Here is a 14,366-nt window from a genome sequence, read left to right on the forward strand (position 1 = left end):
TTCAAGTTATACCACGAATATTATTTTACAAGCTTCTACATGTTGTTACCACCACGAGTATTCTTTGTCATGATCTACATACAGTAGAAGGCTACAAAGAAAGACTTGGAACAACACAATTCACACTAGACTTAACTTTCAATATCACAAAGACACAATGATTTATTTATATGCTCTCTAGTTATACAGTAAGAAAGTTGGAGCAATATTGAAGAGGTGTAAGCAAGTTGTTATTCTTTTTAATACATTTTTCTAGTTCATATTTTCTTATACACGAGCTTAAAAGTTAGTTGTAACTTCAAAAGATTTTAAAACAATGAAGTTTGGACAACAAGAATGTTGTAGATTTTCCTCATCGACAATACCTAAATAAAGATAATACATTAACTTATTCATTTGAAAATAATAAATGTAACACAGGAATGTCAGATCATGCAACATTTCGTACAAAAATTATTGCTCTGCACACACATGGGTATGATGTCCCAAGTTAGATGATTATTAAATATTTTTTGCAAGTACAGATCAAAATTACATTTTAACCTATTTTCTATTTCATTTCTCACCATCATGTGGTACCCAAAACATAAAGTGAACCTTTCATTAAAATTAAGAATTTAAAAAAAAAGAACTAAAGTGCAGTCGTAAATATTGGAGTAGAGTTTTACTCATTATTGCAGTAACATTCTGACCTTTTTTTTATTACTTAGATGCTTTTGCTTTGCAAAATGCATTTTTACAGTCCCATGTTACCAAATGCAATCATAGTAGCAATAAATAATTCCACTTATCATGTTGGGGTACCCTGTTTTCCTGATAGTGACCCATCAGGTCCTGCATTGAAGGAAATAATATGCAATTTATTTGGATTGCTATTGGACCCCACAAAAATGGCCCATTTTTCTTCACCTTTAATCTTCATCCACATGCATTGATTCTTTAAGATAAAGGGCATATTCAATTTTCATTTTAGAAAAGAAAGGATAATTCTTCAAAGCTGGATCCTAAGGTAAAGAAGGGGCAATCACCATGCACAATCTTATGTATGACATATGTACAAGAAATTTTGTCAAATTATTAAAACATTTAAAAATTTGACTGCAAATAGCCCCTTTTGACACGAACAATGGTGTTTTTCCCTAGCACAAGATTATTGAGTTACTGAAGGTAACTCCGACTGAAAAGAGCTTTCAAGGCAAAGGTTCTTGTGAATCTCCCAAACGAGACAAATGGAGATATGCATCAGTCCCTGTGAATAAACAACCCATGACAGCATCAGAAAATATGATTGTTGATTCTGAAATAAGGACAATTAAATAGTACAGAGGAGCAGTTTAGAGAAAGATATAACAACAAACCAGCACTAGAAAATGTAATATAATATATCTATTTAAGAAATATAAGATACTTCTAAGATTATCATTATAGCAGTCCAAATGGATATCAGGGACATAAAAAGTAAGCAGAAAATATACAAAAATGTTGGTAAGTCTTCAAGTGACAAAGTAGTAGAATTAGATAAATGGTGGAAGAATATTTTGCAGAAAACCAATGCAAAAGAAGGGAAAACAAGTGATAGCCAACTCACCATATCCTTCCATAGAGATTATTTGAAGATCACCTCCAAAATACCGAGCATATAGGCGACTAATGGGAAGTCCATATCCATATCCAGCCATTGTCACATTCTCACCTATTCCAAGATCTGAATGCTCATCCAATGGATTTTTGGCTGTACTATATAGATATGTAAAAATTTTAGGCAAACCACTTCTTGGAATTCCACCTCCCTCATCTGAGACCTGAAATGCCACAAAGACTAACTGCTTTAGAAAAGCATCTCCACCATAACTAGTAGCAATCCTACCAAAAGAAACAAAAATATTCCAGAACAAAAGATCACTCAAAAACTATAAACTGCACAGTGAATTTAACCGAGCACCTTTATGGTAACATCCTCTATCCCATCAGCAACTATGATTCTAATGGGAGGTGCAACTTTATCAGAATCCATAAAACGTTCTTGGACAGCACGCAGTGAGTTCTTAACCAACTCAAATACCATAAGATGCAAGTGAGCTGGAACATACCTATAGTGGAAACATACAAGAATTATATATAGAAAGATAATAGAAACAGTTTCTTAACTATGATCACAAATCCTTATGAGTTAATCATTTCTAGCTTCTGGGCTCTTGAAAAGAAAACAAAAGGAGCAGGGAAAGGGAGATAAGTGTATAAAAGTTTAGAAAATGAATGTCAGGAAAACAAAAGCAAATAAATTCCTGAAATAAAGGATTATATAACTCACGGAAAAGTAAAATCAGGATCTCCATAAATTCGGACGTCAGGGGCACTTCCATATTCACGACAACATATAGCACGAGCATCCTCACTGGCGTTCGTGGCCACCTCCACAGGAGACATTTTTGTGTGTATATAACCAACAACAAAGGGTGGAGGATTGGGATTGTGCAACTCAACATGCTGCCCTAAATCACACAAAAAGTGAAAAATGTATACACTAAGCATAGGATTTAAGCCTCCGCTATAAAGATTTAAATGGAAAAGTAGTAGCCAAAAAACTGCATAGTCTTGTAAGGTAGTCAATGTTATCTGAACTAACCAATAAGCATTCGGATCCCAATTCTTGACATGTAAAAGCGATCAAGGAACTGGTGAATCTCGACAAGATCTTCGTAAACAATCTTTGGATCCATTCCTTTCTTCAATTGCTGAACACCCAAGGCCATTGTGGGAACCACATTGTTGTGTCTCACTTTGATGGCCTTGATCATTTCAGTGAACTCTCTTTCATCGTTCATATTCTTGATATCAGGGAAGGCTCTGAGATCACGGAAAGAATCCAGATACCAATCCCTAACCTAAAATTGTAAAAATTTAGCACAAAAGATCAATAAAAACATTTACAAAACGTTAACTTTCTATAATGTTGCTAAAACTTCCACAAATCACACATCATAAACTAACACTATCATGTTCTAAAGCAGAAGCACAACCCCAAGGAGTAATGTTAATAACAGCCACTGTCAAGAATAGTTGAATTTAATATCAGACAATGTTTTCCATTTTGATTGATGAATCAGAACTATTACCCTTATTGCATAAATAAAACAATATTGTCTTGACTAAACCATAGACCCTTTGCAGCTAATTGGGAGATAAATGTTCATATCAGATTTGAAAGCATAAATCGGAACCAATCAGCCTAAAGCCTGACATTTTTCATTTAGTTGGGATATTTGAACCTTTGAACAATTTGTTAGAAGTTCCATTCTCATTCATTTAAATATAATCTCGGTAGAGCAGTGTTCACATTGTGAGCCCTTTGTAGCAGTGTTCCAGGGGTATAAACTACTCCTGGCCTCCACCAAATAAGTTCAGTCTTTTGTTTACAGATTTTCATTAAACAAATATAAAACTGAATAAAGAAATGAACCGTGGAAATAATACAAAACTTCACATGCTTTTATTCCATACCGACTGCAAAGATGGTTTTGACACGGAAAGATTGTCCACAAACATGACACTCTGGACCTCTCCGTTAGACAAGAATCTTCTTCATCATGATAATGCTGATCATAAATTATATTATATTTAAATAAACTAGCTTTCAAAAGTTAGTCAATCTCTTAAATATCAATTAATGCTCAATAATATTACTGAAGCAAAGAAAAAAAAAACAAAACACTGGAATAACAATAAGACAAAAAAAAGAACTAAACTCTCTTCACTATACCCAGATAAGACCAAATAATGATAATTATCACCCAAAACCAAAGAAAACAGAATCAAGAACACCATAGATGAGAAAAAAGTACAGCACAGAATTATCAAGAAGCCACAATTCTGCACCGTAGAGTAAAAAGTTTACCTTCAAAACAGCAGGCTTTTGAGACAAACCATAGGGAAGATTCTCAAGCTCAATAGCTCGTCTGGCAATTCTAATGGCTAGCTCTTTGTGAAGAAACTGAGCAGAAATCAGCAAATTCTTGGAAATGGGTTTGGACCCAAACTCCATCATGTACCTCAGACTTACTCCTGTCTGCTTCAAGCAACCCCATCTATGCACATCCTCAATCAAAGACTTTGAGAATGACTCACACGCCTTCTTGGCAGCCATGAGAACCTGGTTCTGGAGGTACGAGCCCTTAAATCTGAGACTGAATTGGAACACCAACCAACATGTAACTCAAGAACAGAAGGCAAAAACATAGATGACAGAAAAGAAAGAAAAGTCAAGAAACTGTCACACCCCAATTGAGAAGAAAGAAAGTGACACGCCCCTTTTGTAGAGAAGGGAAAATTGAAGAGTGATAAACAGTGAAAGAAAACTGGGTTATCGTTTAAGTGTAATTCGAGGGTAAAGTTTGGAACTTTTCATTTGCAAGTTGAAAATTGAAGAACCTGGATAATGGGGTCACCTTATTGTTGACGATGGGAATTGAAAATTGAGACCTCCCAACACCGAATTGATTGGCACCATGTTGATGACACGTGTTAAGATAAGTGTTATAAACCAGGTAAGCAGTATAAAATTTCATCTAAGTGTATGATTTATTGAATAGGAAAACGAGGCTTATAAAAGCCAAAAACTCAGTACATCAAAACTGCTCTTATTGAAATTAAACCCGCACCTATTTAGGAATAAAAAACTAATTCTCCCTAAAGATTTATTTTAAAACATTAAAAGCTTAAATATATATATATATATATATATATATATATATATATATATATATATATTTGAAAATAGGTTTGTGTTTCCTGGCAAAATATAAGAAATTTACAATAAAATAAATTTTGGAAATGAATTTTTTAATCTCTTCTATTAAGACATTAATTTCAATATTTATCCTCTCCTGTTCATTAACCATTGCTGCATTCATTTTTCACTGAGATTTTCAACGGCATTTATGTTTTTTCTTTAGTTTCTTAACATTTCTTTTTATTCCTCTCTTCTCTAATAGAGAAACGCATTTTTTTATCAAATACTGTTAAACTTTAACTGCTTTTATTACATTTAATGATTTTGTTTTCTAAAATCGTCTGATTTAACTAAAAGAAAATGTTTTTCATGTTATAAAATTCTTAAAATATTAAACATGTCTTATAAAAAGTTCTAATATCATGTTTTTAACAATTATCAAAATCTACATAAATTACCTTAGGTTTTCTTTGTTTAATAGAAGAGTCGGTAGTTCATGAATTTGAATATATGAATTTGAAAGTTTGGCATTTCACATTTTTGAAGAGAGAAGAAAATGGTCTTTTAAAGAAGTTATTGGTTTGTGTTGTTTTAAATAGGGAGAAAATACAGTTTTTAAGGTTTCAATAATTTGTTTGATTGAAGAATAAATGGTTTAACTTTAAAAAGAAAGTAATTTTTATATTTTATTTTATTATATATTTTTTATATGTTTTCTCCTAAAAAAGTTCAAAGGTTATCCCTTCAGCTTTATAAATTTAAAATTCAGGAAAAGCAAAATAATTTTATCATGAAAGGAGTGGTTCTAATTTAGAATTGGTGGACATGTGGACCATGCCATGTATATATTGGTGAGTGCTATAATAAACCAAATATAAAAGTTATATGTAATTCAATTTTAATTTAATAAAAAAATGAAACCAATGTTTCCGTAGTTTAGTTTTAGTGATTTTTACAATTTTTTTTACCATAAGATTATTAATAGCTTAAATGAGTATTTCTTCCATTAGAAAAAAACAAAAAATTAAGTAATTAATCATACCATTACTCCATATGCAACTACAATTTAAACTTAAAATCATATATGAATCATTTATTGACAATGTATATTTTTCAACATGTATAACAAATTGAATATATAATAAACTAATATAAGTATCGAAATCTTAATAAAGAAAATAAGCCATTAATTAAGCATTTTTTTTATAATAGAAGCATAAAAGATGTATTTTTTACCATATAGTTAAAATACAAGTTGAAAAAATATTCTTAGTATTGAAACAATTACAAGCTAACATCACAACTAAAACCGGTAAACAATTATGTAATTGATTTTTTGTCCGTAACAGTTTAATTAGTGTTTCACTAAACTAGTTTCGTGGTAGTTCAGTCTTTAAAAAATAATTTAACTTAATTTTTAATAAAATAACTCAGTTTTCATGGTTTAGTTTAGTTCAGCTTTAGATTAAAATAGAGAATCAGAAAATTTTGAATTTAAATTCTTACAAGCACCAAAATTTATAAGTGTTTAAGATGAATTTATAAAAGTTTGATATTTTGTGAGTTTATACATATTTAAATATGTTTTTTAAAAATTATTAAAAAAATTATGTTTTATTTCTATTTTCATTTCTAATTTCTAAATTGTATAAAAATTATGTAAAATATGATTTTCAATAAACAATATATAAACTGTTTTCCATGTAATAAATGAAATTTCAATTCTGTATCTTTCATATAACAAACAAAATTTCAGATAAATGTTTTTTTGTCTAACAAATTGAAACTTCACAATAGATTATAATATATCATGTATTTACCATTTGAAAGTATGAAACATAGTTTTCTGTAACAGTTTTTTATTTAACTCATTTATATATATTATAAGGATGAAAATTTTCTATAACAAATTAATTTAGCAGTTTAATCTTGCATATCTTCAATAATGGTACAATGAATATTTGCAAACTCTATAAACCATATTTATGAAATCAATAAAACAAAGATGTTTATTTATTAGAAAAGAACTATGTACCATAAAGTATACCAAAGTTACTTTGGAAAAGTTGAAAAAACTAGAAAACGTAAATCAAAGATATGACATAATGAAAAAGAAGTTGTATATATCTTTTGTTATGATTGAAATGAAGGACAATTATTAGGATGCAAGGTGTGCTTTCTTTTCTATCCATTTTTCATACAAAAACTTTTAGAAGAAAGAAAGTTAAAATTATCTTCTCTGTGAATTTTTTTAAAGTTAATATATCTATGAACATTTTATCATGTGAATTTTTTAAAATTTAATTTTTAATTTGTTTGTAAATTAATTTTAGTTTAAAAAAATAATTTCTCCACCTAAAACCAGGACAGGAAATGAAGGCAGCAATGTAGAAAGTGTAGGAATATTATGTTATCACGCAATGCATATTTAGGTGACACCAATTACTATTGAAGCTAAAAGACAAAGTAGGTCCAGATCACGCTTTTCTTCTTCTTTTAAACCATAGACTTTTTTTCTTTTCATTAAATTGAGTTATTACATAGAATTTGATTGAAATCTACTAAAAAGTTATTTTATATATATAATTATAATTATGAAATAAAATGTAATATAATTTTTTTAAATATAGTTTTATTTTCAAATAATGTTATAAAAATTTTGCTCTTTATTTAATAAATGTCTCTTCTAATTTTATAATTTTTAAGTTAAAAGATGCTAAAAAATAACATGTTACTAACACTCTTTAGAAAATATTATAAGTTCAAAAATCTCAAATAATTTAATTAAATTTGGATTATCAAATCTACCTCGTAATGTTGACTTAAGTTTTAATATGAATTTTTTTTATGTTTTTTATTTAAAATTATGGCTTAATAGCTTATTTTGTCTCCAGTTTTGGTGAGTTGTGTCAATTAAGTCTCTCCTTTTAAAAAAGTGTCAATTGCATCCTCATATGGTAAAATTTGCCTTAATCAAGTCTCTTCCGTTAAAACTCACTAACAATGTTAATTTTTTATTCTCTCTCTCCTCTGTCTCTCTACAATGCAGCAGACCTTTTTGTCAAAATTATCACTACCTCAAAAGGATCCTGAAACCTTAATAAAAGCATATTGTCTTCAACATTCTATGTTCTAACTCCCTACAACTATCACCATTGTCTTCTCTCTCTTTCTCTCTCTCCCTCTCTCGAATCATAATCACTTCTCACAATCACTTCCTTACCAATCCCAACTACCACCATGGTTGATGCTGCCCTCTGGATTCCTCGCACTTCCTTGTCACCCACGACCATCACATCAACAACGTCCACTTCCACGCCCCTTTCGCCTTTCCTTCCGAGTTCCACTACGACCTTGGGCTCTCTTCTCCGCCGCTCAAATCTCTAGCCACCTCCACAAAGACCGAAAGCAGCAATGACAAAGAGGACTTCTTCGCCGCCTCACTCGCCGAGTCAGTAAGTCCTTGCTTAACGAAACTCGTAAACACCTTTTTGCGCTACCTATTCAACCCGACAACAGAACATTCTCGGAGATTCCGAGGAAGACTCAGGGTTTAATCGGGTCCCCGCAGTCCACACTTATCGAATTCAGGAGCTGGTCGGGTTGAAGCGCCGGTTCCGGCGACGGAAGCCCAAACGGGTACTCGCGCGTTCCTTCGTCCTCGACAACTCCATTTGACGAAAACAATGACCCCTGGGAAGCTATATACGCTGTCGCCGGACAAGTCGCAAGGTTGAAGATAAACAACAACCATGGTTCCTTATTTGCTTTATCACGTTGATATACACTCTGTTTTACTCCTATTACCGGTCTTATGTTGGGTTTCTAATAATGTTGGTTCCGTAGGTTGTGAGACCGAAGCAGCAGTGTGGTTCAGTTTGGGAAAGGCCAACCAAGCATAACTGGGTTGTTCAGCAACAACAGGTTCAGGTTCAGAACAGAGCGCGTGAGTTTGGCCATGAGACTGTGAATGTGAAATGCACTTGTCCTACATGTTTTCCCCAATCTGCATGGTCCCCTTGTCAAGTTCAGCAACAAAACAATCGGGTGCAGTTTGGCAAATCCGGGTCTCGGGTTGTTGTAGGTATGGGTGGATCTTCTGTGAAAAAGGGATGCGGTGGAACTAGGGTGTTCTTGCCTCGTCATTATGAAACAACCCCTTCTGAACCTCGCAAGAAAACTGGTGAGGAGTTATTTTCTTTTACTTGTACCTTTCTCTCTTGTGCCTATTCTCTGTATATCTCAGGTTTTTTGGTGTTTGATTTTGTCTTATGGTGTGCTTTTAATCTGATCAGGCTTTACTCATGTGGATTTACTGACGCTCTGGACTCTGGCAACCAAAGAGGCTCTGACAGAAAAGCTCATTAACGGAATAGTATGACTCCATAAAAGGACGAAAAAATAGCACTAACAGAAAGGTCTGTTGCGTTGCAGAGAAACAGAGGAGAGAGAATAAAAAGTTAACACCGTTTGTGAGTTTTAACGGAAGGGACTTGATTGAGGCAAATTTTACCAAGTGAGGATGCAATTGACACTTTTGTAAAAGAAGGAACCTAATTGACACAACTCACCAAAACTGGGGACAAAATAAGCTATTAAGCCTAAAATTATTTATATTTTTAATTAATTATTTATTATTAATTTTTTCATTAATTAAGTGACATGATTATTAGTTTCCAAATAAGATTATATACGGTATGACATCTTAATTATGTTCACATCTCAAAGTCCATCAATAATTTATCATATGAAAAATTATTAAAATAAAAAAAAAGTACAAAATATGGGAAATCACACCAAACTCATGATAAAAATTACACTTTCTGAACCACAGAAAAAATATATCTATTATGAAAAAAAATTTAAATAAATATATAGAAGTAAAACATCAAACACATTATATTAATATCTAAAAATCAAAGATAAATTAGCTAACTTATTAACACAACGATTTTCCTAACGAAAAATCATGAGAAACTTTGAACTACATATATATTTATGAAAACGTAAACATCGACATCATCTTCCTTTAAGATTCTAAAGAACCATTCGTTGGTCCAAAAAAGCATGACAAACTAAGGAAGAATAACTCTTTAATCAAAGTCTCTAAAAACCCTTCCTCCAAGCATACTTCAAAACATAAATGACCCCACAAACTTAACCTAAATAGAAATTTGCACTCCTAAAAACTGAAAAATTACAAACACATGAGCTAAATCAGGATAATCTCTAATTGCATCATCAATATTCACCTTGGGCCTTAGGAAATGAAACTTTACATATTACATCCATAAATAACCAATCTAGCCTCCCTAGTTTAAATATTAAAAAAATTCAACACCAGAAAATCAAAGACAATATTACTCATGTTTTTTAGATTTATTTTCAGTCATATGCACCAACTCCTTAATTTGGAAAATAACAGAAGAAAAAACAATTGGATCTTAAAATCTACTATGATTTCTCATCTTCCAAATCATCTAGATAATTGTAGTAATGGTAGTCACTTTAAGCAAAGAACTAAAATGAGACTTCATAAACTGAACAACCAGATTCAAAGAAGAAAAAAAAATGTAAATCCTGAAAAACTTCCTTCAATCATTTCTACAACCAAATAGCAATAGAACAAATGAGACAAAGATCCAACATTATTTTCACATAAAGAACATATAGAGCATAAAATCACTCATTTTTTATCTCTAAATCAATAAGTAAATAGTCATACAATAGCTTTCAAAGAACCAGATTTTTAGTTCATGGCACATCATCCAACCAAATCAAGTTCTCCCAATTCAACACTCCATACCAGAAAAGTAAGAAATTTTTGCAACTTTTTGAAAAAGCACACTTGTATCATCCAAAATCCAATTAGGTACATCATCATTCTCATTAACCATTAAAGAAAAAAAATCACATAAACTAGCAACAAAAAAAAGAAAAATTTTAGTGAGTACATGTCCAGGTTTAACTAACAACAAAGTATAACCTTACTCTATCAAAATAAGGAATTTTAACCAATTTAGATAAACAATGTGAGAACAACAATAATCATTCCAAAGATTAATACAATCATCTTTAACTAGTGTCTAAAAATTATTTTCAAAAGTAACATCATATGCATGCTTAATACCATGTCCAATTTGATAACTATTTAAAGGACATATATTTCTTATACATAGACTTAAAAAATCAAATACACATGAGTTAAGTCCAAGTCATTTTGTCATAAACAAACTCTCAACCTAAACATAGTAAATAAATTTTATTCTCTAACTAAATATTAATAATCTCCAAATCATCATTCACCTTAAAAGTCATCTTATTTACTTGCATATACATGATAAAACATATGAAATTTATGATTATTATGAAATGATGTTATTGTTAATATAAAAAAACATATAACTTTTATTGTTTTAATTAAAAATATGGTAGATAAAAATATCATCATGCTTTCCAGTAGTTTTTATGTCATTACTTATAACAATCAAGTCACTCTAACCATCTCTACCTTTAATGTCATTGTGACAATGACAATCCTTTATTTTTTAACACGTTTTCAATTAAAACAATAAAATTAATTTGTCTTCTATTATCCATATCACACACAAAATTCACAACTAGACAGGCTAACAATTACATCATCTACTTAATAAAAAAAATTAGAAAATTAAAACGCTATACAAAATTTAAGTAGTCAATACACAAAGAAAAATTAAATAAAAAGTCAATTGAAATCCAAATTTAAAAGAGACTTAAATCTTAATCAAACTTTAAAAGAAAAGAAAATTTCAATTTATCTTCCAATAATTGCAAGATAATTGTTAAACATATGCACGTTAAATATTGATATTCATTTCAAGAGAACTTTATTCTCACTTTTTTCAGCAACCATAACAATATTCTCATTGCTTCCAATTCTCGTACAATTTGGTATATTCTTCCACACAAAGAAAGTTTCTCCATTCTGTCTTTATTCTCTTTGGTGTCAACTGATTTCTTTTGCTTTGAATACAATACCTAAAATCACGTAACATTAAACTAAATCACATGCACTTTCTCCATATTCTCGTGTGTTATTAATTTTTTTTGTTTTTTTTTTTTGCTTTTAATATAACATACTTTAAAACAGAAATAACATGCAAAAAGAGTCTTCTTCAAGCTAAAGTCTATCTAAGGTTCACTCCACACTTCATTTACATAACTAGATTCTGTAATTACTAAATAAGATAAAAAAGCATGGGAACATGATGTTTTATACCTAACCAGATTTGTAATTAATAACTAATTAAGATCAAGCATGGAAAAAGGAGATTTACAACTTTCTCTTCTCAGCATCTCTAGGGAAAAAAACTAATCTAATTTATAGTATTGTAACTTTATTAATATGGAAGATTTTGTATTGGAGCTTGATGCGTAATCACCCATATATATATGTACGGATAATATTCCGTATAGACTTGTGCTTACATAATCTTTAATATCCTATTATAAATCTCTTATATGAAAAGCATGTTACATGTAAATGTTAAAGATGATTTGAACCCAAAAAGTAATATTTAAAAAGAATCTAAAAGGGGTTAAAGCTTAAAACCATTTTTTAAAATTGTACGACGATTCACAAGGGACAATATAAGGATGGTTGTATGTTAATTGGAAGATGTTAATGTTTTCTTCTATTTCCAACTCTCTCCTGAGTTCTTTTATCAGAGTCATATATTATATATGGTCCAACTATTCTTCAATTTCTTCTATTACTACCTCGTTCTTCGTCGTGTTTTTTTTGTAATCATCATGGAATTAAATGTAAATTTGGTTTCACGGTAAACGTCCAAATGTTCTTGTTCTTGTAAGGCTAAATATATCTTTATTCTCATTATCTTATGAATTTTACCTTTAGCAATTATACTTCTTGTTTGATCTTTCTCTGTAAAATAATTTGGTCATAGACTTGCAAAAATACTCTAACATAAGTAAGTGTTCGGTCTCAAATAATAAATGTAGATTGTTCAAAAGTATTATATATTTCATCACATATTTTAAGTGTCTTTAATGAACTTTTATCTTGTTGAAAATAGGTGGGTGAGAGGAAGGGACTCTCTCTAGAGTTCGAGTTATCTATCTAAGTTTGCATCAGATTAATTTTGAAATGAGGAAATGAAGCTCACAACTTCAAACTCTGTCCCAATTTTGTTTCCACGTCATTCTAATTTTTCTAATTTCATTTCCATGTGAACCAATCACATTTTGACATATGACCCATGTCAAAATGTTGTCAAACTAAACTATGTTATTAAAGTGTCATTATCCGACGAGATATCTACTTTTAAAGAGAAAATTAAGGTTGATAACCTTCTACCTTTAAATATAAAAAAGTTTGCGATTATATTTCTGTTCTATTGGAAAAAAACTCCTGACAAAATCTAAAATAAACTTTCACTTCTAAAAATCCATCACGGAAATCTAACATTTAAAATTAAATATTATCTAAAAATAAGTTTTTCTATTTTTTTAAAATTAAAAAATATTTACTTCTACTTTTGTTTCTAATAATAAAAATACGATTTTGCTTACATACAAGTTTTCTCACAAGAAAAAAAAATAAAATTATCTACTTGAGAAATTAACTTTAAAAGCTAAAATTTAAAGAAATTATACAAATTATTTTTTGTATAAGATAATGTTAAGTTTTATAAATAGAAAAACTCGTTTGATATTTTTTATTTTCAGTAAAATGTATGTGAAAAAGCCCCTCAAGTCAAACCTAAATCTTGTTTGAATAACCTTCTTCCTACACAATTTATGAAATAGGAAAAAAATCATTTTTTGTAAATTTTAATTTATGCATAAGTTAATTTCCCATTTATTTTCTAATTATGTATATGATAAGTTTAATTTATAAAAATGTTGTCGATATAAAACGATAAAGCAATTATTTGATTGATGTGAATGTGGACACATAAGATTGATTGAAACATGTTTGTTTGTGTGGAAAGAATGAGTAATGAAAGTTGCGTTATTGGCTAATATCGAAGGGCCTTCTTTGTTTGGTAGCCAACACAATAATGGTGTTATATTATAGGCCAAAATCTATTCGTACGGCTTTTCTTATTCTATATATTCATCTTAAAATGAAAAAATTATTCCATCGTAGTATCCACCAATTACTATTATATTTTAATGATATGACTAACAACTTATACATGCAATGGTACTTTATAATATTGATATTTTAATAAAATCAAGGTGGCTTAAAGTCATTTAATAATACCAATATAATTAAATATAAGTTTTACGTGTGTTAAAATAATGATAGTTTCAAGTTAATAATGACGATAATCCATAACGCCTCATTTCACGTAAAAATATTGACATTTTCTCAATAATGTTTTAAAATCTATAAAACTTCATTAATTTTATTTCCATGCATAACAATTTCCTAACCTTGTAACATTAAAAATAAATTTACAGTTATACAAAATTTCAATAACTACTGATTGTTTCTTTTCTCCTAGCGATAAAATAAAAAATAAAAACAAAATAACTGTTTTTTTTAACAAATGGTTAGTTCAAAGAAGTGGTAAATTCAAATTTGAATGTTATATATATATATATATATATATATATAAAATAAATG

General features: G+C 29.8%; 1 protein-coding gene and 1 pseudogene across 2 annotated transcripts; one reads left to right on the top strand and one right to left on the bottom strand.

Moving 5' to 3' along the window:
* Positions 1 to 945: 945 nt before the first annotated feature.
* LOC124824457 (pyruvate dehydrogenase (acetyl-transferring) kinase, mitochondrial-like) lies at positions 946 to 4,590 on the bottom strand. 2 transcript variants are annotated; one of them, XM_088105926.1, is made up of 7 exons: positions 4,446 to 4,590; positions 3,896 to 4,184; positions 2,627 to 2,885; positions 2,312 to 2,492; positions 1,943 to 2,090; positions 1,589 to 1,802; positions 946 to 1,249 (listed from the first exon to the last, which is right to left on the bottom strand). In XM_088105926.1, exons 1-7 carry the CDS (start codon positions 4,505 to 4,507, stop codon positions 1,191 to 1,193), a joined length of 1,212 nt encoding a protein of 403 aa, XP_087962052.1. In that variant the 5' UTR covers positions 4,508 to 4,590; the 3' UTR covers positions 946 to 1,190. The 2 variants fall into 2 exon arrangements, with proteins under 2 accessions (XP_087962052.1, XP_087962053.1); XM_088105927.1 differs by lacking the exon at positions 4,446 to 4,590 and adding an exon at positions 4,277 to 4,295.
* Positions 4,591 to 8,004: 3,414 nt separating this feature from the next.
* Positions 8,005 to 9,110, top strand: LOC148203281 (uncharacterized; annotated as a pseudogene).
* Positions 9,111 to 14,366: the final 5,256 nt, after the last annotated feature.

The sequence above is a fragment of the Vigna umbellata genome, chromosome 2 (genome assembly GCF_029865625.1).
Source record: "Vigna umbellata cultivar VRB3 chromosome 2, Vumbellata_1.0, whole genome shotgun sequence".
NCBI lineage: Eukaryota > Viridiplantae > Streptophyta > Magnoliopsida > Fabales > Fabaceae > Vigna > Vigna umbellata.